This window comes from Lathamus discolor, chromosome 6 (assembly GCF_037157495.1).
Source record: "Lathamus discolor isolate bLatDis1 chromosome 6, bLatDis1.hap1, whole genome shotgun sequence".
Classification (NCBI taxonomy): domain Eukaryota; kingdom Metazoa; phylum Chordata; class Aves; order Psittaciformes; family Psittacidae; genus Lathamus; species Lathamus discolor.
The window spans coordinates 68982214-69009244 of NC_088889.1; the positions used below are offsets into that span (position 1 = coordinate 68982214).

Here is a 27031-nt window from a genome sequence, read left to right on the forward strand (position 1 = left end):
TTTGCAGCAATATGCCAGTATTATTTTTACAAAGGAAGTTACATAACTTTTAAAAACTAACACACTCCTAAGTATGGTGCTATTGAATTGGAGTAGCTCTACTGACTACCAGTGCCTAGGAACACCCAGTACCGGTAGACAACTGAAAATCATACTAGCAGGTACAGAATTCCCTACAGAAAGGCTGTTTGTGATAACTCAGCCTCAGTAACTACAGCAAGGGGGCTTTCCCAGCAATTCCATGGTGAGATGGCAAAGGTGACCTGACAGCCTGCGAATAGGCGTGTAAGCTGAGAAGCCCACCAAGGCTCCAGAGCGCACATGACCTGGCATTTCAGGTCAGCCTTCTGGGGGGCCAAACACAGCCCTTCGCTTGCAACCAAGGGCCCAGATGCTGGGAAGGAACTGCATGAGACCTTGTTGAGGGCATAAGAACATACTGCATCACCTCAACTCCTGCCCCCTCTGGCAGTGCCCCTCTTCATACCATGTGATCACTGCATATGTCATCGGCTTGTATTTTCCTCCATTTCTGCAGAAAGTACCATAACACAACCCAATTACAATAAGAGATTTCTATTCTCAGGTTGATTTTTACATTAAAAAAAAAAAAATAATAATTAAGAATACATACACCCCCTCACCACAGGTGCCTGAAAGGGAAAATATTTTTATAGAGAGCATAAAAAGTAACCGTCTGCTTGTAATGAAATGTTGTATTTCCTACATAATATAGAACAATATAGGTTTATACAGTAAGATTCAGTGAAACATTACTTCATGCTTGAATGGTAATGCAATCTCAGCAAAATAAATAAACACAGATACAAGTTTCATATGCCCTTCTATGTGATTATATTTTCTTAATTTGAAATACTACCTGGATGAGGAGGGTTAAACATACCAGAACATTTCCAAAATTAAGCAAGCAATAAAAGCAAGCATACCCAGTTATTTGAAAGTACAACAGATACAAATCACCTCAGAGCATCAAGTAAGGCAACTTTCTACCTTCAGCAAAACAGAGTTCTTGCCAAACTTACTTGGCTGATGCTGTCAATCCATGATACAATGGCAAGCACATACCCATTTGGGCTGAAGTTTTAGGTGATGAAAAATGTGGACCAGTTCCTACAACTTGAATTCCAGTCCATCTGGGAAATCATTTTTCTTTAACATACACTTCCAGGAGAGGAAAAATTCTAAAATTCAGTTCTAAATTAACTCATGTTTTCTAAAGCAACAGATATCATAGAATGGTTGGGGTTGGAAAGGACCTTAAGATGCTCTATTTCCAACCCCCTGACACGGGCTGGGATGCCTCACACCAGACCATGTCACCTGAGGCTCTGTCCTGGCTTTGAACACTGCCAGGAATGGAGCATTTACCACTTCTTTGGGCAACCTGTTCCAGTGCCTCACCACCCTCACAGTAAAGGATGTTTCCTCATTCACCAGCCTGCTTGAATACCTTTTCCTTTTACTCCCTTACTTTGGTAGAAGACCCCCTGCAGAATGCATTGCTTTATTGGTCCCTTCAATCATTTCAAAGCTGTTTCCCCACGCTTTCAGGAGAACCTTTGCACAGTCACTCTGAACAACCAAACAGAAATTCACCCTGCAACAACATAGAATCTGCATTTCAGCTGCAGCATCTAAAGAATTAAATATTGCAGCATATTGGCTTTTACACTACTATGGGCAAAATCCAATAAAACTGAAGTCTCTATTTAAAATAAAAAAAAATAAAAAAGCAAACAAAAAAAAAAAACAATCATGCCCCATCTTTTTTAAGTCATCAGGTTTCCAAAAATTTAACCAAGAGCAGGAGGAAGATCCAAAACTAGCAACTCTGAGTACAGACAGTTGCTAAAAGCTGCTCAGGATGAAAACACACAAACAGCATCAGAAAAAACCCTTCTTGCTCACTAAAACCAGGTACTTCACAAAAGCCAAGTGGGATCCAGCACACAGACTCCTTTCTGCATATTGGTTCCCATCACCTTTTGAAGAACTGGTCAAAAGTGAAAAAAAAAAAACAAAACACTACTGGTGATAGATGCCCACTCCTTCCTGCTCCTCAAGAAACATTCCTCAGTACACACAAGAAACAAATAAGACAAGGGCCTGTAGGGATAAGACAAGGGGGAATGGCTTTAACCTGACAGAAGGGAGACTGAGATGAGATCTTACGCAGAAGTTCTTCTCTGTGAGGGTGCTGAGGCGCTGGCACAGGGTGCCCAGAGAAGCCGTGGCTGCCCCATCCCTGGCAGTGCTCAAGGCCAGGTTGGACAGGGCTTGGAGCAACCTGGTCTAGTGGAAGGTGTCCCTGCCTGTGGCAGGGAGGTAGAACTCGATGAGCTTTAAGCTCCCTTCCAACCCAAACCATTCTAGGACTCTGGGATTCTATGACTGACAAGGGAAAATAAAGGCAAGATTACATTAGGGTGCTGAACAGGCACCATGATGCTCTCCAGGCACCTCGGCAGTGGAACAGAGAAGACCAGCACCTCTTCTACCCACCAACAATCCAGAATAAGTTGAAAAGATCTCACCTTTCTCTTAAAACCATGCTAAACAGAGAGGATCAAAAAGGGCATGATGTTTCCTCACACGCACGGCCCTGCTTCTAGGTATTCTCAACAGTATGAAAAGCCATTGTAAATGCTTTTGCCTTTCTAGCTCCACTCAGAGTCAGTGACAAACAGTGTGATATCACGTTCAACAGCACAGCTTTCTAAATTATGATTATTCATTATAAATCATTCTTTACATGTTGCTTCAGACACAGTTTCTCAAGAATAAGATCCGTCTGGAGTGAAATGCTTGGTGATTTTAATATGCAAACCTCCTACAGAGATGATGTCTCATTTTAATTATTGTTTCAGTTTAATGGGTTTTCATTAAATTAAAGGATAGAGCAATTACCACGGTGAATATGAAAGGTGAGTTCCCATGACTATACAGCAAAAGCAGTTCTGCTAGAGGAGGTAGAAAAATGGTATAACTCAATGTAAATTCTCCTTTTGCATGACACAACACTATCCTGGCAATAAGTGTGTATTGCTGCTGATTTGACATACACGTTTGCAAGCCAGTTTACAACTAGGTCTCTCCTAACAAAATTAATCCAGCATTTAGAATTATATACGTAGATCTCATTCCTTTCAGGAAGCAATTGCAAACCCAGTCCTAAAACTCCAGATGGCAGAGACAGCAGAATTTTGAGCTACTGACTTCAGAAATCGGAGCATACTTATCAAATCAAGTTTCTCCCCAACCAATAATTCAGTTGATTTAGTGGCTTAATGTCAGACTCTTCACTTCTTGAAAAGTGGCCTGACTCAAGCACTAGCTGGAATGACCACACTCGTGTTAATTAAGTAGTTGTCAGAAAGTCTAAAGCCCTTCATTTGCTTTACCAGCATTTCAAACTGAATTGTGGAAATCTAGTACTCTGGAACAAACAGAGGAGCAGACACTGCACAGTAGTGGAAATTAATATGTGCCAAGAGAGAAGGCAGCCACCTATGCCTCTCAAGCCCCAGCTAGCAAAAGATGCCTTGGTGACAGAGAAAGCACAGAGGCAGAATGCTGTAGCAAAGCCTATGTTGAGAAGCTGCCCTTCTTTCAGCTCATGTGGGTCTCCATATCTTCTTCTTTCTCTTCTCCTCCCAAATGGACAGAACGACCAAAGCAAGCACTGGAGTCATCCCTCCAGCAGCAGGATGAGCAGCAGGCCTGGGCACACACGCTGTGTAGCGACTGGTGCTGCCTTTAAAACACTTGGCTATTATGGAGCAAAATCAGAAAACTGGAGTAAGACAAATGACCTTGCAACAAGTTTCCTGCTGAGAGCAATGGTGATCACCTTGCCGAGTCTACATATCCTCTTACTCAAGGCAGCCATTTTTAACTGAGCTCACGCACAGGCTCAAGCTCCTTCTCAGGCAAGCTCTGTTGTTTCCTCAAGGGACTCGTGCTGAAATCAAGACTATTTACAAGTGGTTGTTCCCTTAAATTAAATGCTTGGTAGAAATGTTCCAGAATTTATGCTAGCAGTAAAAACACATCATCTGCTCTTAAATCATGTGAGTTAATCAAATTACATGTGTTGCAAATGAATTAATTCAGGCATCACTGATGATAACATCTTTTCCGCTGTTCATCTATATCAGATAAGGTATCCCATCACTAGATCATAAAGATGCTATTTGGAAAAATAACAACAACATTAGAACAGAAAGAGCATGAACCACACTAGCAACACTGGCATGTTCAACATATGCAATGCTGGGAAAAGCAATAAATGCTAAGAATCATTACTGATATGCTGCTCATTTTACAAGAGTACTGTCCACTTCACGGATCTATTTTAAGAGTATATTGAACACTAGTGTTACACAAAATAATGAGCCACCTAAAACCACTGTTTCTGTTCTGGCTCCATGCAAAAGCAAGCCAAGCAATTTTTTTCCTCCCCTTCTACAAAACATTTTCAGGCATGCTCAAAGTCACACACTCCAAAAATTAAAACTTTTAGAAAATGATAACATATACTGAACTTGACAAAATATGTTCTTTACCCGCATTTGTTTAAAAGAAACTTAAGATGATACCAGAAGGTGGACACCATCTAGAATTAAAAGTCAGACCTAAAAGTTTTGCAAATAATTACTAATTGGAGTTTGAACTTATTTCCTCCCACTATATTCCATAGTGTGTTCGTAAACTAGAAACAAAATTAAAGTTTTTTCAATACAGCATGCAGAGAGATTGATTCATTTGTATTTTTAAGCAATATGTAATAAGTCTGATGCCTCACTCAGCACTCTTCCTTCTTGCAAGTAATAACAAATGCTGCTCATCCATACTTTATGGCAACAGAATTAAAACGAAATACTAATATCAAGTACTTCTGAAGTGCTTTAGGATTCCTAAGTTTAACACGAATATGACAGATATAGTCAACAAGAAGCAGGAGAGAAGCTAATGCCTGTATTACTTTGACAAAAATCCCAGTCTACTTTTGTCAAGGCCACACAGAAATCAGAATTTGTCTCCCTGGTGAGAACTTGCATTTTTAAACATGTAAATCAAATTACTAGTTTTAAACATTTCATTAAGAGGAAACTTAAAGGAAAGCAGAAACCTCCAACTCAGCTTCTTTACTTGCAGAGAGAGGTTGCAATGCCTAATGCTACTGATGGCATTGGGTAGCTAACAGACCTGGCTACACCTACACAAAGGTTTTAATTTCCAGTCCAGTAAAGCCTTTTAGCACATGAGTAATCCAACTAAAGGCAATGAAATTATCCATAAAGTTCACAGGAAGCATATGCTGAAGTGCTTGCTTGGTTCAGAAACTCCCAATGACTTGACACACTTAATAGTTATTTAATTAGTTTTAAACCATTGAACTCATTCATAACTAAAATCTTACTGTTTTTCTTTATTTTCTAGATACGATTAGTACAAATATTAAACAAATGTGTTTTGTGAACTAATTCTCTCTTCTGTTTCCCTTCCCTCAGAAAAATCACTTCCATGTTGCTGCTGAAGCAAATTAAATCCTGGGTGTCTGTTTTATTTATTAACTGCATGATAATAGCATGAGCATAATATATTTGTCAAAGCCCTTCTCTACTGAACTATAATTTCCACTGTCAGCCTCTTTATGTTTGTATTCAAGATTCTAGTTGCCTTTGTTTCTTGGAACACACATAAGCACACATTTATGTATCTCCCAAAATATGTATAAATTCTATCTGTGAAGTGTTCCACAACACCCCCAACAAAGAATCATAACTACAGCAAACACACTTAGTCATTCTCTGCAAGTTTTATATGAATTATTTGAGAGATATAAGAATTTTCAGAAAATGTCACAATAATAACTGTTTTCTCTTTTTACCCCATAATTATGATTTGGAGCATTGCTTTTCTTACTTCACCCAAGCATACCAGAACTCATGAATAAAATATGACAACTTTGATAGCATCCATTGCTGTGGGTTCATCCGTAACAGCAAACGTGCTCGGGGTACTGAGAGATCCCTTTTGCTCCATAAGCCTTTGTTTCTGAAAATAAGCTTTTATGTAAATAGAACTGCACATGTGTCCCCCTTTTTTGCCTTTCTTGCTGTTAGCAAGAACACCAGCAATAATGTTTACTCTTTTTTTGTTAATGACTACATTTTGAAACAATTAGGATGGCATAAAGCTAGAAAGGCAGAATATCCCAGCTGAAGCCTGGTACTCACAAGACATCGAGAACCATTAAAAGCACAGCCAACATCAGAGAACAAAAGGCTAACACAGAGGACATGACTTTCAAACGTGTCCACAACACTACCATAGAAAAGAAAAAAAACTTTATTTTGATCTGGCTTCATAACTAACTGTGATGCAGTAAACCGAAACAACTTCCACCACTTCCCCTCCAACTTTACTGGACCCAATACTGACAGAATCCTCCTACCACAACTTGTCAGTAGATCTCTTAAAAGGATGCTTGAGATAAAGTGCAGTACATGAGCTTTCCAATTCCTTGCCATTTACCAAATTATTTGACAAATACCATGTTTTAAGGCTGTGCTGCTTCATTTTCCAAACAGAACGATGAACATCCATAGAGCCTTCCACAGCCCAAGAAAAATCACGACACACACACAAGCCTCACTCTCCTCCCACACATCTTGGTTTTGTTAGTTTCCCCAGTCCCCAATAATAGGCTTTAAAATTTCACCATTGTTACGCACAATGAGACAAAGTGGAGAGAGAGGAGCCAGGCAGGTCTACATGCCGTCTGTAGACAGACTCTCATCATCATAGCAGCCTTTCATAGAGGGCCTACAAGGTTGCTGGAGAGGGACTCTTCATCAGGGACTGCAGCAACAGGACAAGGGGTGATGGGTTAAAACTTAAACAGGGGAAGTTCCCTGTGAGGGTGGTGAGGCACTGCAGCAAGCTGCCCAGACAAGTGGTAAATGCTGTACCCCTGGCAGTGTTCAAGGCCAGGCTGGACGAGAGCCTCAGGTGACATAGTCTATGGTGAGGTATCCCTGCCCATGGCAGGGGATTGGAACAAGATGATCTTGAGGTCCCTTCAAACCCACACCATTCTATGATTCTACGATACTATAGAAGCAATGAGTATTTAACCTCCAAGACCCAGTTTTATATGTGTTGCATTCTCAGAGCATCTTTGCTACCTTCCAGCTTACAAAAGACTTGAAAGAAAGGGAAAACAAAATGTAAGAAAAACTGAAAAATAAAAGGGGGGACATGATACAGAACTAAGCTTTACAACACCAACTTGTCTGCTATAGGAGATGTCTGTTCCCACTGATGCCAAATGGAAAACTCACAGCTTTGGAGGGAGAAATCACCCGTGTGTCCAAGGGGAGGATGGACTCAGGAAAATACCATGTGTAGCTGCAGTGATTCTTAACTATTTATTTCTTATTTATAGCATAAAGGACCAGTTGGAAACTAAGCTTTAACTATGTAAGAAATGCTGTCACACAAGGAGGGACAATAGGGGACAGAAAGACTGTACTGAGAAGTTTTTCAAAAGCCAAAACATCAGTGCTCAGCTACAGTATCTACTGCTCAAAAACAGTGATTGATTGACAAATCCCTGTTGTCAGAACTAGAAAACCAACTTTGCTCTTTTAGCAGGCAGGTAACCTATATAATTAAGGATTTAGTTTAATGCTTTAGTGGACCTCAGGTGCCAAAACCAATTTTTTTGTCTGCTCTATTAAAAAAAAATAATGAAATAGATCTCCTGTTCTACATGTCATATTATTGAATAGGCTACAAAAGGCAAGGCAATCACATGCCATAACGCCATAAACCAGCATAGGGTAACATGATTACTTCACACCATTTACATGGCAAAAATGAAAAATTAAGAGGAAAAATTGCCCCCTTCATGTCATTTATACAGCCACACTGCAGGTGGGAAGATTAATCTAGAATCTGGCACAGAAGACGTAGGTTGAGGCCTCGAGTAGCATTTAATTTTTATTCTTGATAGGTAGTTGAAGACAACAGGATTTTTCACCACAGGAAATGGGCCATGCCTGCTTCTGGCATTAGGTCTGATTATATCTGCCTTTGTGTATTTGTAAAGGTAAAAAATCTTAAAACAAAAACCCGCCACATCATTGTATGTGTTTAAATTTGTGTGACAGTAATTTCAAATAACACCATTTCCTTTCAGGCAGAAAATGCAACTCTGCTTCAAAGTAATGTAATCAAGTAGGAAGAGGGTAAATATTCTTACCAAATGGATATTAACACATTTCTGTTCAAATTGGTTTAAAAAACAATTGGGATCAAAAACAACCATAATGGGCCACCTTGTTTCACTGCAAGAACTCACTTCTTCAGTGTTGCTTTTGCCTGTGTCTGCATTTCAAGTGTAACTCAGCAGTGCCAAGTAACACTCCAATTCTGCTCTTTGACTCCAACATCTTTCCAGCAGCTAGGAACTGAAAAATCAGGTGCAAGGACTTGCCTTGAATGTGGCCTGGATACTCCACTGAGGGATACTCAATGCTGTTTGGCACAGATCAGGTACCATACCTACTTCAACCCCTCAGGGCTCTGAGTAGCACCTGAGCCTGTCTAACTAGATGTTATGAAACTATATCCTTTCTCCTGTTTAATACCCATTTACTAAATACATAGCTGATAAAACCTGATTGCATGGAGTATGATACGACTTCAGGGTAGAAGTTTGCCAAAAACTTGGCAGTGTTCAAGGCCAGCTTGGACAGGGCTTGGAGCAACCTGGTCTAGTGGAAGGTGTCCCTGCCTGCGGCAAGGGGTTGGAACTGGACAAGCTTTAAGCTCCCTTCCAGCCCAAGCCAGTCTCGGATTCTATGAAAAAGACATTTTTGTTGTATTTCTGTTCTGGTGAAATGACAAGAAGCTCAAACTGTTATTCTTACTTTTACCTACACTGATTTACTTTCATTGTAAGCACCTAGATGCTCAGGCAGTGTGCAATGCTATACTTACTATCAGTATCAGAAACTAATTTCTGCATTTCCCTCTCTGCCCACTGAAGAACAGAGAGCTTTTGTTTTCTTTCTGTTTATCTTCATTACAGGACTTCGTCAACAGGTTGCCAGAAGCATTCAAGGCTTTTAGCATACTACAGAAATACTGAAGTGCTTATCCCACTTCCCCTCTGTACTTATCACCCTGGCAATGAAGATAGACAAGTAGCACAATTATTGTCTCCCAGTAAAGCAAAAATAACTGCCAAGGACAGAGGCAACGTGTGCTCAGAATTCTTTCCTAATCATTACAGACATGACAGGAAACCCAAAAAATGTCAAGTAACAGAAGGCAGCGTGACAACATTCAGCATGGGAAAAGTAGAAATTGGTCACTGTCATTTAATGTGACTAGGTTTCTATTTTAGCCAGCACTTACTTGCCTGGGGGGTAGGCGTGTTTGAAACAAGAGGATATGGAACAAGAAACTGCAAGGATTTACAAGTTATACCCTCACCTCACTTAATGTTACTCCTAGGCAGATTTCTAACATAATTCAAACATTAAGCAAGAGTGCAAACAGCCAGCACTGGATGGGTATATAAGTGTATTTTAAGAACTACTTCTGGGAACTGACAAAGTTAGCAGTAGTTTATGTATCATGAAAGCCTGAAAGCATTGTTCAATAATTATGTCTCAAGTGATCTTTAATTCCCTCCATCGAAGATGATTCATCTCATTCATTCCCTCCCAGCTCATTGTATTCCAACTCCACATAATTTTTCTGTTCTGAAAAATGTCATTTTTGCAAAGGAAAAAGAAAAAAAATTACTTAGCCTAATGATTTAATCGAAAAAAATTACAAAACACATTAAAACATTAGCCACGTTTAAAATAAAATATAAATGCTAGGTAAGACAGATGTTAGGTTTCTTGTCGCACAGGCAAACCTTGCTCAACCCTGCAGGATGTGCATTCCAACACCATTCTTAATACAGGATCACAAATCCACTTTCCAGAGGGTCTCTGTCTCAGGGCAAAAAGTAAAGAACAAAGGGCAAAACCTATTTACTTAACAAACAAGGATCTGAAGTTTTATTTTTATTGTTCAAGGCTTACCTTGAACAGTATATCTATTGTGTTCAAGTCCTTCTCTGAAGACAGAACAGACCATGACTATGGTAATTATACCAGTACAGTATCCAAGACCTCAACAAATATTAATGAATACTTTTCACACCACTGTTGTTAGAGGAAAGGCCATTAGTACTTCAGCTTTGCAAGTGAACAATGAAAGCACAGCAAAATTTAAATACTAAATCACTAAGAGGTTCTACATCACTATTAAAACCCCCATATTATCCATGTTGTATCCTCCAATACAACTTGTTAAGCATCAGCACACATCACAGATACTACATTACAGCATTACATACACATATACATTACAGAACTACCACTTCGGAACTTTCAGCTCTTTCTCGTCACTTCACCTGCCCAGTTCTTGACCCTACGCTCCCAGCTTTATTTCTCTCTCCTTTCCAGATTCCACAAAGCCATGGGAAGGAAGTGGGGAAAGCAGGAGAAGCACTTGAGATCCCAAAGAGAGATCAAGACCTTGCTCTATGACCTGCTGATGGGCACAAGCTCAGAAGCCAGGCCTGCCATAGCAGGGGAGTTGAACCTAGATATTCTAAGGTCTTTTCCAACCTTAGCTATTCTATGACTCTATGATAAAGCACACTTTCCTCTGTCCTCTTGGGTGCAGCCAGCCCAGCTGTTGGCATCTTATTGTAACTCCTGTTTCAGTGGTGCTTTACAGAGCAGCTTTGACAAAGGGCTGAAAGCGCTGAGGGGGCTCACACCTCTCTAGGATGGCAAGCAGCCTCCACAGTTCCTAAGGGCCAGGCTGGAGCTTGTAAAAAAGCAGGGGAACATCCCAGGGAATGAGTGTGGAAGGCCAGCAAGGATCCTGCTCTCCCAAGCCATGGGATGAACCATATTTCTCATCACCCCACAAACCCCCGTCATGGGGAGAGAGTCACACCATGGTCCCCACCATCTCCACACAGCCACAGATCACGAGCCACCACCAAGGGCAAGCAGAGGTGTGCATCATTGCCTTCAGAGCCAGCAAGCCACAAAAGTGGATCAGCTTTGAGTAAACCATCAGTTCTGTTGGTGAAAGGAGAATCTTAGAAGCAAGATCTCAGCAGAAGGAGAAGGGAAACAGCAACATTTAGCACCGAGGAAGCAACACCTGCAGTGTTACCAGATGGGTTGCCCAGGGAAGTTGTGAATGCTCTATCCCTGTCAGTGTTCAGGGCCAGGTTGGATAGAGCCTTGGGTGACATGGTTTAGTGTGAGGTGTCCCTGCCCATGGCAGGGGGGTTGGAACTAGATGATCTTGAGGTCCTTTCCAACCCTAACTATTCTATGATTCTACGATCAGGGTGAGAGGTGACCCTCAACTCAGATGTAGATGCTATTTTCCTTACAGATGCTATTTTTTCGCTTACAGATACTATTTTTGCTCACAGGTATAAAGGCTTTTGATGTGATGGCAGCTGCCTTTCCCTCCTGAGGTCCCACGCACCCGGGACAGGCGCTCCACAGACATCAACAGGGTAAAACCCACCATGCCCCTGTGGAAACTAGTGCAGACCTGCACAAGAAGAAAGAGGAAACAAAGCTCACTCTTCCCTTTAAACAAATGAAGCTCAATAAAGCACACAAGTTCAAAGAGCTGGCAGAATTCCCATGGAGATAGACCCGAATGGTGCGGTGAGGTGCCGGTGCCTCTGTGACGAGAGGTGGGAGTTGCCCTATCCAGACACAACCGGTTCCTGCCTCCCCACCTCAGGGCAGTGCTGACTCCTCTCCCTGCCTCCAAAGAGCCCATGCAGGCAGTGGGAAGTACCTGGTAAAATGACGGAACAGATGCTCCTTTCCTTCCCCTCCCAACTCCAAAGCTGAAGTTTCTCTCTCCCCCTCGCTGCAGACCTCCCTGCTGTACACCCCAGGAAAGAAAAAATAAGTGCCAAGCATGAGGCAGTGTGTGCTTACCAAGGCAAGGAACCAAGGTCCCTTCCAACCCAAACCATTCTAGGATTCTATGATCCCATAAAACCTCGGCCACAGCACACAGCTAACTGAGGCCCAGGTGAGATGTTCACACACGGATGAGGAAGGCAGCTGCCTACTCACCTGCCTTTGAATTTACAGAGTGCACTTCAGTGCTGAGGTACTGCCCCACATGCACGGCCAGGGCATGACAAGTGTACCCCAGCAACTGCACTCCTGATATAAAGGGTATGCGCCCACTCCTGATGGCCAGGCCAACTTACACAGTCCTCCTTATCCAACAATCTCAAAGCACACCAAAGCTGGCCAGCAATCAAACCCCTTCCACTTTGGCACCACAAAAGCTGCCTTTAAGGACTCTGAATCCTAGAGCAGGATCAGGAAAGACCTCTGCTCTCCAAGTACAGAATTAGCAAGTCAAGGAGGAAGGTGTCTAAAACGAAAAATTAGGCTCTATAACACACTGAGAGGAAACACTGACAGAGCAGGTTGTACTGCATCTGGAAGCTCAAGTGAGTCTGCTGGGAGGCACCTCTACACCCCTTGGTACTGCAGATTTCCTCTGTCTTTTGGCCTGAAGCAGGACGGCTCTTTTATTTCAGGAACTCGACAAGATTCACTCTTCTCTAACAAAAGCATTGCCTTTCTCTGTGCTTTAAGATGCTTGTTATTCTTTCACCTTTCCTGTTGGAGCTACAATTGAACAGAAAAGAACTCAGCAGTCCCTGGTACAAAGTGGGAAGAAGGAGAACGACTGAACTCTGTGCTGCAGGAGCTGCAGGCCAGGTCTTTCTCTTATAAATCCAGTGGTTGTTTAATACATGTAAAGAAACAGTCAAGGAAGAAAGGACTACATATAGCTAGACTTTGAACTGTACTTGGTGGTTTATTTTACTTAGTGCTTTACACAGTCTATGTAGCACAACGATCATTCCTAATTTAAAGACTTATTTGAAAAATACTGCCAGATTGCTAAGAAAGGGAACAGCAAAGCCTTAATAAACTTCTTGGGGAGACTGCTTTATAAGTAAAGGCTTTAAGCCTCTGTTAGCTCAAAAATAGATGTTAAGAAAAGAGGAATTAAAAAGAAATAGGCATAGCTGACAGGCTGTAAAAGGAATAAAATTTTACTTTGCCAGTGAGAACTGAGCACAGAACAAAAGTCAGACTGGTTAAGGTAATCACATAATTTAACAGCTAGGCTAAAAACTGGGTTCAGTCTACCTAGAAACAGGACGACCAGTTAGTCACCTCTTCCTGCCTTACTTATAATGAGAGTCTTTGCCATCAGTCTCAAGATCCTGCTGAGGTTTCCACCTACAGGGTCAAAACAAGCCCAGCTTCCCTGCTAGCTGAAACACACAGCAGGACTGAGCTCCACCACAGGGCTACGGCTCAGGGTTTTGTTATAATCCTGTTCTAGCAATTTTAGTATCATTTTGTCATGTTCATCAGATACTATTTACAGATGTTTTTCACTCAGTGTCTCTAAGATGTTAATTTTAATTTAATTAATGCATTAGATGGACAATTAATATTTTTCTTTGAAGTAGATTTCTCTCCCACCTCAGAACTGCTTCTTAGAATTCTTTGGACCCCTGGACAGAGGTAAGGAGATGTGGGGTTAGATACTTGGTTCTTGGGTACCCTGTTCCCCAAAAGCACTCTACTGCAGAATCTCCACTCACCTTCCTTCGTCCCTTTTGTGCTAGAACAACCACCCCAACACCAGGGCTTTTTTTCCGCACTCTTGATTGTACAAATAAATAAAAGACAAATAATCAAGACACCACAATGTTCAGGATCTTGACAGTCAGACTGTTTGCAGAATTGCCATTATGAGTTAGATATCTGTATTTCAACTACTTCACTGTCAGCTCTTACATTGCTTTTCTGATTCCCCCATCCCCATTTCAGAGAGAATGGAACTGAAACACATAAATAATGGAACTGATCAATCAAAACTACAGCTGAGATACTCTAATAATCAAAGTCCAGGCCCAACAGGACCATTCAGATAACTACACTTAATTATAGGTTTCTCTGCTTTTCTGAATTAGGAACAAGTTTGCTTGCCCAAAGGCAACCAACATCTCTCAACTGCCACTTCAGTTCTATCATGCTGTCACATAGTTTGCAACAGAGCTGAATTTGTTCTTTTGCCTGTAAAGCTGCTTCCCATAGAAATCTGAGTTTCAGCTGTTACTACCAATATTATTAGAAAATCAGAATACGCCACTGGCTTCACTGAGGTTGCCTTGGACTGAAATTGCTAACTCTCCAGGGCAAAGAGTCCTACATTCACTCTAGGATAAATCAAACCATGGCATCACTCTCCATAAACTCAATACAAACAGTATGTTACTGTAATAATTGATAGTATCAATGATCCAGAAGGTAATTAAAAATAAGTTTCTCTTTCCTTTGTGCACATCTAACCATCATTCCCTGCTTCTTCATTTCTTCATTTTGCCCCTAAATGCAACCAAAAGAATGCCCAAAACTCATAAAGGTGTCTGTTTCAAAGAGTTTAATTCACAGAACAAGAGTCTCACTTAGGAGAACAATCCATATTTTCACTACAACTGTGCACACAGTTGTCTGGGGTAGGGAAAAATTACCATTTCTCTGCCTCAAAGGTGCAGACTTCCAGGGACACATAAAGAAACTCCCAGTTCGAACTGCTCTAGCAAAGCCATTTCAGGAAATATATCTTACAAGACAGGAAATGATCCACGGGGAACCTTTTGTGAGCTCAAAGCTCTGCTACATTGCTGTAAGGTCACCACCAAAGGCAGCAGGCAAAACTGACCCTAGGAAAACTGCACACACTAAAGAACATACAAATTCTTCTAATTCCCTCAACTAGGAAATCCTCAGCAGCAAGAGCCTACAAGTGAAGAGGTCTTTTTTTGTGGCTCTGCTCAGCAATCAGCCTGCCAGGTGAAGCAGGTCCTCCTCTGCCCAGAGCCCCAAAGGCAACACCAGAGCAGCATGACACAGCAAGGCACAGCACGCACTAGATACTCCCAAACAGTAAGAACTAAAGCAAAGCTTTGCTCAAAGGACCACATCTTGGAGACAGGAAGAGCTGCTCCAAGAGGATACAGTGATTTTTAAAATAAGCACTAACTTCCAGTCTTTTCTCTCCACAGGGGATGTCATGTGTGCTGGGGTTTTTTACCAATCTCTGTAGGAAGAGATTCTAACTTAGCCATAGCAGTTACCCATACATTGCCCCGAGTTCTGCATCAGTTTTACTGCAAAGGACCTGGAACGCAACCAAACGGTAGTTCTAAAGTAAGTCACCTCTGTTAGCAAAAGGCAATGCATACAACTGCCAACATACTGCTGACATTTAACAAATCACAGAATCACAGAAATAACATACTAACAAGAAGGGAAGCAGCCCATCTGGTGGCAGCAGCAAAAGACCCCTCGCAGACCTCTCTCAGGATGGAGTAACAGACCAAAGGTCAGAATCACAGAATCACAGAATCCCAAGGGTTGGAAGGGACCTAAAAAGATCATCTAGTCCAACCCCCCTGCAAGAGCAGGGTAACCTACAGTACATCACACAGGAACTTGTCCAGGCGGGCCTTGAATATCTCCAGTGTAGGAGACTCCACAACCCCCCTGGGCAGCCTGTTCCAGTGCTCTGTCACTCTTACAGTAAAGAAGTTCTTCCTGATGTTAACGTGGAACTTCCTATGTTCCAGTTTACACCCATTGCCCCTTGTCCTATCACTGGATATCACTGAAAAAAGCCTAGCTCCATCATCCTGACACCTACCCTTCACATATTTGTAAACATTGATGAGGTCACCCCTCAGTCTCCTCTTTTGCAAGCTAAAGAGACCCAGCTCCCTCAGCCTCTCCTCATAAGGGAGATGTTCCACTCCCTTAATCATCTTTGTGGCTCTGCGCTGGACTCCTTCAAGCAATTCCCTGTCCTTCTTGAACAGAGGGGCCCAGAACTGGACGCAATATTCCAGATGCGGCCTCACCAAGGCTGAGTAGAGGGGGAGGAGAACCTCTCTTGACCTACTAACCACTCCCTTTCTAATGCACCCTAAGATGCCATTTGCCTTCTTGGCCACAAGAGCACATTGCTGGCTCATGGTCATCCTCCTATCCACCAGGACCCCCAGGTCCCTTTCCCCTTCACTACTTTCCAGCAGGTCAACCCCCAACCTGTACTGGTACATGGGGTTGTTCTTCCCCAGATGCAAGACTTTACACTTGTCCTTGTTAAATTTCATCAAGTTTCTCCCCGCCCAACTCTCCAGCCTGTCCAGGTCTCGCTGAATGGCAGCACAGTCCTCTGGTGTGTCAGCCACTCCTCCCAGTTTTGTGTCATCAGCAAACTTGCTGAGGGTGCACTCAGTTCCCTCATCCAGGTCATTGATGAAAATATTAAACAGCACCGGTCCCAGCACCGACCCCTGAGGAACTCCACTAGTCACAGACCTCCAGCTAGATTCTGCGCCATTGACCACAACTCTCTGCCTTCTTCCTTTCAACCAGTTCTCGATCCACCTCACTACTTGATCGTCAAGCCCACACTTCCTCAGCTTATCTATGAGGATGCTGTGGGAGACAGTATCAAATGCCTTACTGAAATCAAGAAAAACCACATCAACCGCTCTACCATCATCCCTCCACCTAGTCACTTCCTCATAGAAGGCTATAAGGTTGGTCATACATGACTTCCCCCTCATAAAACCATGTTGGCTGTTCTTAATGACCCCCTCATCCTTGATATGCCTAGTGATGGAGTCAAGAATAAGTTGTTCCATCATCTTTCCAGGGATGGAGGTAAGGCTGACCGGTCTATAATTACCCGGGTCCTCCTTCTTGCCCTTCTTATAGATTGGTGTGACCTTTGCCATCCGCCAATCCTCAGGCACCTCGCCCATTTCCCACGACTTACCAAAGATGATGGAAAGTGGCCTAGCAATGACCTCCGCCAGCTCCCTCAGCACCCGTGGGTGCATTCCATCCGGACCCATCGATTTACAGATGTCCAGATTGCATAGCTGATCCCTAACCCAATCCTCATCTACCAAAGCAAACTCTTCCTTTGTCTTGACTCCTTCTGGGGCTATAGAAATCCGGAGCCCTGGGGGAGAGTCTGCAGGAGTAAAGACAGAGGCAAAGAAGGCATTCAGCACCTCTGCCTTCTTTATATCCTCTGTCTCCAGGGCACCCACTTTGTTCAGCAGTGGGCCTATATTGCCTCTTGTGTTAGTTTTATTTGCTATGTATTTGAAGAAGCCCTTTCTATTGTCTTTAACCCGACTAGCAAGATTGAGTTCCAAGGAGGCCTTAGCTGTCCTAATTGCCTCCCTACATCCTCTAACAACTGTCCTATATTCCTCCCAAGCGGCCAGCCCCTCCTTCCATAATCCATAGATTCTCCTTTTCCACTTGAGTTTGCCCAGCAGCTCCTTGTTTAACCACGCCGGTCTCCTAGATCCCTTACTTGACTTCCTACTCATTGGGACGCTCCGATCCTGAGCTTGGAAGAAGCGGTCCTTGAATGCTAACCAACTATCTTGAGCCCCTTTACCGCCTAGTACACTTTCCCATGAGACTTCCCTTAGCAGTTGACTGAAGAGGCCAAAGTTGGCCCTTCGGAAATCCAGAACTGTGGCTTTGCTAGCTATTCTATTCCTCCCACACAGGATCCTAAACTCCACCATCTCATGGTCACTGCAGCCAAGGCTGCCATTGACCGTCACCACTTCGACCAAACCCTCCTTGTTGGCGAGTACTAAATCTAGCAGCGCTGCTCCCCTAGTTGGTACGTCCACCATTTGCATTAAGAAATTATCATCAATGCACTCGAGGAACCTCCTAGACTGTGAATGACTGGCTGTGTGAGTCTTCCAGCAAATATCGGGGTAATTAAAGTCCCCCACGACGACTAAGGCATGTAGTCGCGAGGCTACTTCCAGTTGCCTGTAGAAAGCCTCATCAACTCCTTCGTCCTGATCAGGAGGTCTGTAATAGACCCCCACAACTGTATCACCCGTGCCAGTCAGCCCCTTGATTCGTACCCACAGACATTCCACTTGCTCCTCATCCGACCCCGGACAGAACTCAATACATTCTAGTTGCTCTCTCACGTAAAGAGCAACTCCACCACCTCGCTTCGCTGACCTATCTTTCCTAAAAAGGACATAGCCATCCATGACCACATTCCAGTCATGTGACCTGTCCCACCATGTCTCTGTAATCGCCACTAGATCATAACCTTTAGCCCGCACACAGACTTCTAACTCCTCCTGTTTATTCCCCATGCTGCGTGCATTGGTGTACAGGCATTTCAGGGAGCCAGTCCTAGTACTCTTTTTCCCCTGCGGGACAGGGTCTAAAGAGCTATCCTTTCCCACAAGTGAAACAAGAGATTGATTGTCCTCCTTAGCCCGCCATCCTTCAATCCCTAGCATGTTCCTCTTGGGCTTGTCCCCAACAGGCCCAGTTAAATCCCCTCCCCCCTTCCTAGGTCTTCAGTTTTCTCCCAGCCCAAGGGCTTAACTGAAGAGAAAAATTTTCCTAAGCTGTCTTCCAAGGTTTATGCCAGGGGTGTTACCCAAGTGCAGGGATACATTACAAAATGTGTACATTAGCAAAAAGAATTTATGTTCTGGTAGGTAAAAAACCTGTTATTTACCTAATTACAGGCTTTGAATTCATTCACTTAGTACAGTGAATTTTTATTCATTGCTTCCCATGAACATCTGTCCTCCATATTTTCTGCTCATGTTAATTTTACAAGCCCTACTTTTTTTTTTACACCAGTTTTCTCTAAGTTTCTCTAAACTACAGGTGAGATTCTCCAAGACAAAAAGAACATCTTCCCCATTAGGCTTTCAAAGGTACTTTCAGTATCAGCAATTTCAATCGGTGCCCTGAAAAAACACTTCTCAGTCATCTTCCCTCCAGCTCTGACTACCAATATGTGAAAACTTACCATGACAGTTCACCAGCGTGGCTACAGTTAGCTGCATAGAATAGCAGTTGGAGATACTGTTTTGAATCTGTTCAGCCACTGCAGTCCTTAGAGGAATGAATGTATTTTAATACTGTTTGTCCATAATACATAAACTTTGAGTCAGGGCATTGGGGAAAAAAAGAAAAAAAAAAAAAAAACAAAACACAATCGATAACTTTAGATTAATAAATTAATGTCTTCTGAACATTAATCTGGGAATCACTGAAAATTATGCCTCATTGTACCATAAAAGATTGGAAATACGACTAACAAATCTGAGGTCTCTAGAACTCTCTCTGTTCTGGCTCCTAAACTGGCCTTGGCCAGGTAAAGAATGAGCCGAGATTACAGATCAGCTTCTTTTACAACTTGCAATGAAGTCAGTTAGCACTGCAGATCCAGAATGAAAGCTAAATGAGATCATAATTGTCTGCCTCTAAAAACGGCTACAGAGGACAGACAGCAAAAAAGTGGGACACTAACACACACTGCAACACAGAGTAAAGCACAGCAATCTGGACTTTACAGATTAAGTCCATGGTAAAACTTGTTAATTCATCAAAAATTCGAGTAATTGAAATTCATCATGAATCTCACTCACTAAAAATAAAAATACCACCATTTTAGAACACCTCACAAGCATTATCTTTGAATATTGAATGAAACCCACTACAATTCTAAGTGACTTATTCCATATCTGATATTCAGCTTGGGCAGTTAAATGCAATCCCGTTCTATTTTGTCACCTTAACAGTTTGCAGCAAATTGATGAAAGTATTGCTACATGTAACTAATCAGTTTCAATACATTAAATGTTTTCTTGTAGCTACACAGCTCCAGCTGTCTGTGTCTCTGCATGTGTACAACCACAGAGAGAAAATGTATACACCAAATCCATGCCTTAGAACTGCTTTGACTTACCTAGTTAGAAATAAATACTGGGAGTGTTAAAATCCTACACAAAAACAGTTCCCTAAAGATCTCTAACCACAGCTACCCGAGAGCACACTAAAAATAAATGCCACAGGTATTTCAGGAAAGTAATAAGGGCTATGTTGAAATAAAAAATATCAAAGTAAAAGAAAGCAACAGTTAAGTCAGACCTCCATTACAGAGAATCAGTCTAGCCATCAAAGCTCTTATGAGCTCATGCAGACAGATAAGAGAATTGAGGATGTTTGTCTTACCTTGGAATAAAAATGCCTTGCTGGCATTGTGTAGTCCTGACACTTGTGTTACCCCAAGGGTTGTATTCACAAGATCCAGCTCTGTGATGATATCAATTTGTAAGTCAGGGTCCATTCCAAATCCTACAGCTGTTGGAGGCAGGCAGAGGGTGGGAGAGAGGGAAGGAAGGGAGGGAGAGTGTTAGATCAAGTTTTATTTCAAATCAGGTAATGAAAAAATGGAGAAGAATATCTAGTGCAGTGCAGACATTTATAGTACCTTTACATTCACACATACTGTATACAGTAATTACTTATAAGACAGTAACTCTGCTGCAGGAAAGACATTTTCTTCTCCAATTCTTTTAATGAAACTGTTTCCTTTCCCCAGATTTTACTACACACAAGTTGAAACATTCTAAAACTGTAACACTAATTCAGTACCTTCATAAGGCTAAAGAGTAATAAATAAGTAAAAGCATAACCACCTAAGCAAAAAGATGAAAGAGATTTGCAGCATTCATCTATTGGCCACACTATTTCCAGGGAGATGTGAGGATGAAAAATTTCTCTCACATCTCATAGCTTGCTGTGACTAACAGACCAGGCCACACAGCTCATAGGCTAAACGTAATCTGTCCTCCCAACAGGGCCAAATGACCCTGGAGAAGATATGGCAGCAGCACAAAGGATGCCACCCTGTAATCCAAGAGCCCCAAGTGACTCCCAGAACTGTTGGGTATTGCTTGGGAAGCGCACCTCTGTATTTCAGCACAGCCGGTGCCAGTGAAATGCGACAAAGCCTACCTACAAATAGCAGACATTCCTTCACCTCCCCATCTGCAGAAGCACAAACCTTAACCTTAGAAATGGCTTATACACAGACTTGACACTCCCTTAACTAGCAGTGACCTGAGGGGGTTCATGCCCCCAAGTAGTTTGAAGTTGCTATGCTCAAAAGCTAAGGGCAACTTGACCGCTATGGTGCACCAAGTTCGGTTAAACAGACCATTTTCTAGAGATAGGAAGAGGCCAGCCTGACCACGGAGTCTCTCTCAACATAGCAATAAGTGTGACGAGAGATCTGTGCCTGACACATAGGTCAAACGTCTCATGCAGGATCCAAGCACTTCCTTAATGAAATTTTTAAATAACATCCTTAGTAACAGATTCCAGGAAAATCCTGACGCGGCTGAAGTCAATGGTAAAAGTCCTACTGACTTCCATCAAGCAACAGCATTACCTGTAAAGCATTCTCAGACTGATTTCCACAGAGTGGACCTCATGTTCAGGCCTAAATTGATTCATTTGTAATTCTCTTTGAAGGGGTCTAAGAAACTACTGAGGTGTGCAGAACGAGCAAGTTAAGTATTCTACTCATAAGCCATCTGTACCACAGCACTTTCTCCTTTCCTTTACTCAAGAATTAAAACTTGTTGGAATATCGTGTTGTGCTAACACAGAGGATTCTACTACACAAGGGACAGAGTAGAAAGCTTTAGGAGTAGCTTTAGAAGGTCTCTAGCAACCTTACGCTACAAGGAAAATAAAGACCTAGAGGCATCTGGCAGAACTGAAGCTCCAAGACTGCCAACATAACCAAGTGAGTACATACACAGTGCTTTCATAAGGATGTGAGTATAAGTACCTTATTGTAGGAAATTTAAATTAGATAATATGAATCCAGATAAACTTTTCCAGGGTAAAAACTTGCCAGATTATCAGCAACTTCATCAAGCTTTTAATACTACCGTTAACTTCACCAACCCTAGATCAGGCACTGAAGGACCGCAACTGACACTCTGGACAACACCTTCCCCTTTTGGAATAAGCACTGGCATCAGAAACAGCCAGCCAGCTCTCCTGGTCCCAAACCACTTGCATGCAGTCAAGATTTACCGAAGAAACAGCCAACATTTACCAGTGACTGCTTTCCTTCAGTGTACCTGCCTCTGATTACCAGAAGAGAACTTACCAACCTATCTACTCCCAACCTACAGCAACTCTTGCAGGCTGTAACCTACAAACTCCAGACACAAACACATACACAAATACAGAGGGTGGCTTTTCTGGGAAAAAAAAAAAAAATAGAAAATGGCATTAAAGCAAATATTGTTTTAGAAGAGAAACTGAAGGACTTATTATTTCTTCTAAGGGTTTCATTCAGAAGAAAAGCAGCACACTGTAAATTGTGTGAACTTACCTATCGGGAAAGAAAGTGCCTGCTACTCCTGCCAAGAACAGAATACACTGCTCCTCATTTGAAAGGGGTTGGATATATTAAGATCAGCAAAAAACCTCCTAATATGAAGGGAGGTCGAGTAGGCACTAAAACTTGCTCAACGGAAAGGACAAACTATGTCCAGGAAGACAAATCTTGACCCCATTAAAGCCAGTGAAAGCTCTGCCACACGCATCTAGAGGGTGAGGACAGAAACCACATCTAGCAAGTATGGTCAATCCCATAAATCACAATAACTCCTCCGCTCTATTAAAGCTTTTTATTCCAGCCTGAATACCTAAGGCCCAACAAGTATAGATCACTGTAGCTCCACAGGCTTCAATTTACACCGGTGAAGAATCTCGGATGCCAACTATAGCGTGCGCCCTTTCAGTTTTTAAAACGCTCTCAGAAGCTAAGACTATTTCTAATGCCACGGCAGCTATTTAGCAAGAACCCACACTGCTTTAAATACCTAGTCATTTTCCTGTGCTGGCTCTTCAAATTGCAGCAGGCACTCAAAAGCCTAGTTAATAATTAATAGACAACAAATCAGCATCTTCAGTAAGATAACCAAGTCTCATTTTCCCCTGCAGTCTCCCACAGTCTATCAGAAAGATACCACAGGCACGTCAGCCACACTCGCATCTCGTTATTTTATGCTGCCTCTCTTCAGTGGAACAAGAAGCTGGCAAGACCGTTTCCTTCTGAGGTAAAAATTAATTATCAACCCGTCTGCTCTCACTGGAGAGCCGCGCAAGGCCTGGGCCCGATCCTGATGGGTACAGCTTTCAATTCCTATTTAAAGTAATTGGGCCGTTTCTCTTAAATCAGTGGCTTACACAAGCAGAACTCCCAACTAATTCAGTCAGGTGGGCGGGAGCAGAAATCATCTCAGGACTTGGTGGATTTGGCCCAACCTGAACTGAAGACAGCACGGCAGATTTAGAGAATTAAGCCATATGATTATGAATGATGTCACCAGGAAATCCCTAAAGGAAATTAATTCTTCCTTACAGCTCCAACAGCTTGTATGCTCTGCTTGCGCCCTTATCACCTCCACTCAAGCACCAGCAATCGTGCCACGCTCCATCTAGCTAATGTGGAGTCATGCAATGTATGCAGCTCATTTATCATTTCCTCAACATGTGAAATGAGCTCTTTAGGGATGGCAAAACTTCAAGCAAAAGCACACTCCACACAAGCAAGTCAACCACATGTACTCATCAATGAGGTGAAGAGCAAGCTCTCTCTAGGAGAGGCATTTTGCTCTCTCCCCTCACAACTTCAGCGGCAATTGTTGCACACAAAGAACTTTCAGACTGATATCGCAATTCCAAGAAGGGGAGTTTCAGGTCCTACTGACCATTCCAAAAGCTTGTGTGCGTTACTGGTGGCAACACCACTGCGAAATGGACAGGGGGAATAGTCTTCCAACTATTTTTATGACGCACCTCTCCAGATCTGTGGATTCTGATAATTGCCACAAGTATAATTGTAATTTACAAACACGGATTCCTTGGCGCTTCTGACAACCGCCTGGGGTAACCTCCCCGAGAACAGATACAAGCACTATCGAGAAACGTTCCCGTTACGACCTCCGACCGAGGAAGCGCGGTCCCCGTGGCAAAGGGAAGGAGAACAAAGCCTCCCAAAAGGAACAAGAAAGGGTGCTCGGGTCGTGCAGTGCTGTCGGAATAACGCGGCAGGCACAGCACCGGCAGGCACACCGCGCCGCCCCCCTGGACCGTGGCTGCCCACGGTACCCGTTCCCCGGTACCCCGGTACCGCGCACCCCGGCCGCTTTCAGAAAACTTTGCCCCACCTGCCCCACCGCACTCGCGGAGAGGCGGCCCCCCGGGGGCTCCCCGCTGGGGACAAGCCGTGCTGCGCGCCGCGGAAACCCGCGCAGCGAAGGATGCCCGGCCCCGCCGCGGCTGCAGCCGGCGGAGCCGGGGCCACTCCCGATGCCGCTCGCGGTCCCCGCAGGGGCGCAGCCCGCAGCCGGCGCCCCGCAAAGTTCCTGCACGCCGAGGCCCCGCTCTCCGGAGAGGCGGCAGGAGCGGCCGCCGGCCCCGCAGCCCCGGCCCCTCACCTGCCCCGGCGGCGGCCGCACACGCCCAGAGGAGCAGGAGGAGACCCATCGGCCCGGCGCGGGCGGCAGTGCCCGCCTCTCTCTCTCGCTCGCCCTCCCTCCCGGTGGCTGCAGCGGAGCCGCGCCGAGCCCAGCGCAGTCTCCAACGCGCGGAACGGCTTCGGCAGCGGCGGCGGCGGCTCCGCCCGCTGCCCAGGCGCGGCCCCGACCCCCCCGCAGCGGGGGGGTCCCCGCCCGCCCCCCGCCGTGACGCGCACCCTCCCCCCCAGGCCTCGGCAGCGCCGCCGCACGGCCATGGCCTCGGGAAGGCCGAGAGAACGGGGTGAGCCCCGCCGGCCCTTCGCCCCGCTCCCCAAGCCCTTCGCTGCTCCCCAGCCGGCTCGTTTCACGTAAAGACGAATTTCCCCGCGGCGCCGGGCAGTGCACTTGTGCCACCGCTTCCTCCTCCCTCCTGGCATGTAAATAGTAAAAAATCAGCCGTTATTAACTCTTCGGTCTTAGTAATAATTCACCAGTGTGAATAAACAAGTTCTGAGACAGAATATGGAAATCCACTGAGTGATAGCCGTAAAAGCACACCTTCAAACACATCTTGAGCAACCTCATGGATGAAGAATGCCTGAATCATTCCTGACTTTGTTTTTCTGTTGATCAGATAAGTCCCAAGAGCCCGCAGGTGCTGCCAAAATAACACAAGCATCCAAACAGTAAGTGCTCTGACTGGAGCTGGTCTCACACATGGGGGTCTTCCCACAGTCCAGCTAGGCATCCAAATGATCACCCATTGGAGAGCAATTATCATAAAAGCAGTTTCAACTGCTCAGGTTGGAAAAGGAGAGGACAAATGGATGGAAAACAAAAAGTCATGTTCTCCCAGCCAACACTATTCTTAGATCTCCTCTAATGGCAGCAATTTAGCTTCCTCTATCACCAAAAAATGTGATACTCTGATATGATCTTGTTGAAAGTATAAATAGCCGAAAGACCTGACAGTCAATAGGAATTAATACCGTGTTCCTGAACATTCACAGCAATTAAAAAAAATATACGTCACTTGCAAGAGTGAAGCATTACTCCTGGCAAGCAAGCTGGATTTCAGCTTAGATAATGTTCCTGTGAAAGGCTGTTCTTGCACTCTCAGTTGGACATTGAATGCTTCCTGATTTCGACCTAAATTATTGTGATGTTGCTAACTGCATGGTGTTAAACTGTTAGTCCTGTCAGCCACAAAGCTTGTGGCATTTTGTGGGTTGATGAAGTATTTTTGCCTAGGCCCAGTATTTCTCAGAGTGGTTGTAAGGTTGGTTGTGTGCCTTGGATAAAAGGTAATTAAAAGCACTATTACTCACTGCGTAGCTGAACATGAGGACTCAGTTGCCAGCTGAGCAGCAAATACTGAAAGAAGAGGGAAAAAAACCCTCGTGGCTCATGGTGTAAAATAACTCCTCAATTCACAAATAAGGCTCACATCCTGTAAAAGTCTGGCTCCAAAGGGATACTCCCAATCCACATAGGCAAAGTTTATTCTGCAGCCAGTAAAGAGCAAGAATTAACAGCAGTACGTACCATACAATCACAGAGTGGCTTCGGTTGGAAGTGACCTTAAAGCTCATCCAGTTCCAACCCTCTGTCATGAACAGGAACACCTTCCACTAGACCGGGTTGCTCCAAGCCCCGTCCAACCTGGCCTTGAACACTGCCAGGGATGGGGCAGCCACAGCTTCTCTGGGCACCCTGTGCCAGTGCCTCAGCACCCTCACAGGGAAGAGCTTTTGCCTAAGATCTAATCTAAATCTCCCCCCTGTCATATTAAAGCCATTCCCTCTTGTCCTGTCACTACTTAAACTAAATACAAAGAGTAGATGTAAAAGAGGTGAGGATACAATATGCCATATTTACCAACTGATAAATAGTTATAAAGGACTATATAATCAGTCCAAATGCTGAAAGTATCCACATTTTGTTTATAATTACATAAATAACTAACAAATGCACTAGAATGAGGCCTTACCAAGAGAAATAATTTATTTCTGTACTCAACCATGGAGCAATATCTACTGCTTTTATTTTTTTTAGTTCCCCAACACACACCCAGCTTACGTTTGAACACTGCAAAGTCTAAATTCAACTTTACAACCAATTAATCTATTAGGTTGGCATAAGACATGTCCTTCACAGTCTACATTCCAACCATAGGAATTTCAGTACCTGAAAGAGTCATAAAAGTATTGAATGGTTGGGTTGGAAGGGACTTTAATGCTCATCCAGTTCCAACCCCCTACCATGGGCAGGGATACCTACCACTAGACCAGGTTGCTCCAAGTCCCATCCAAGCTGGCCTTGAACACTGCCAGGGATGGGGCAGTAAAATTATGTCACACTACACGCATCTGCAATAGATGTGCCTATCTTCAAGCTGGTTAAGTGACATACATTGCTTTAAAGTGTGGT

At 43.6% G+C, this 27031-nt stretch overlaps 1 protein-coding gene across 5 annotated transcripts in view; it reads right to left on the bottom strand.

Moving 5' to 3' along the window:
* NELL1 (neural EGFL like 1) overlaps window positions 1-24756 on the bottom strand; it is a 306821-nt gene extending 282065 nt beyond the window's left edge. For all 5 annotated transcript variants that reach the window (XM_065683411.1, XM_065683408.1, XM_065683410.1 and 2 more), the window contains exons 1-2: window positions 24581-24756; window positions 20286-20414 (exon numbers count right to left, since the gene is read on the bottom strand). In XM_065683411.1, coding sequence (XP_065539483.1) covers window positions 20286-20414; window positions 24581-24629 — 178 coding nt within the window. In that variant the 5' untranslated portion in view covers window positions 24630-24756. The remainder of the gene's footprint in view (window positions 1-20285; window positions 20415-24580) is intronic.
* Window positions 24757-27031: the final 2275 nt, after the last annotated feature.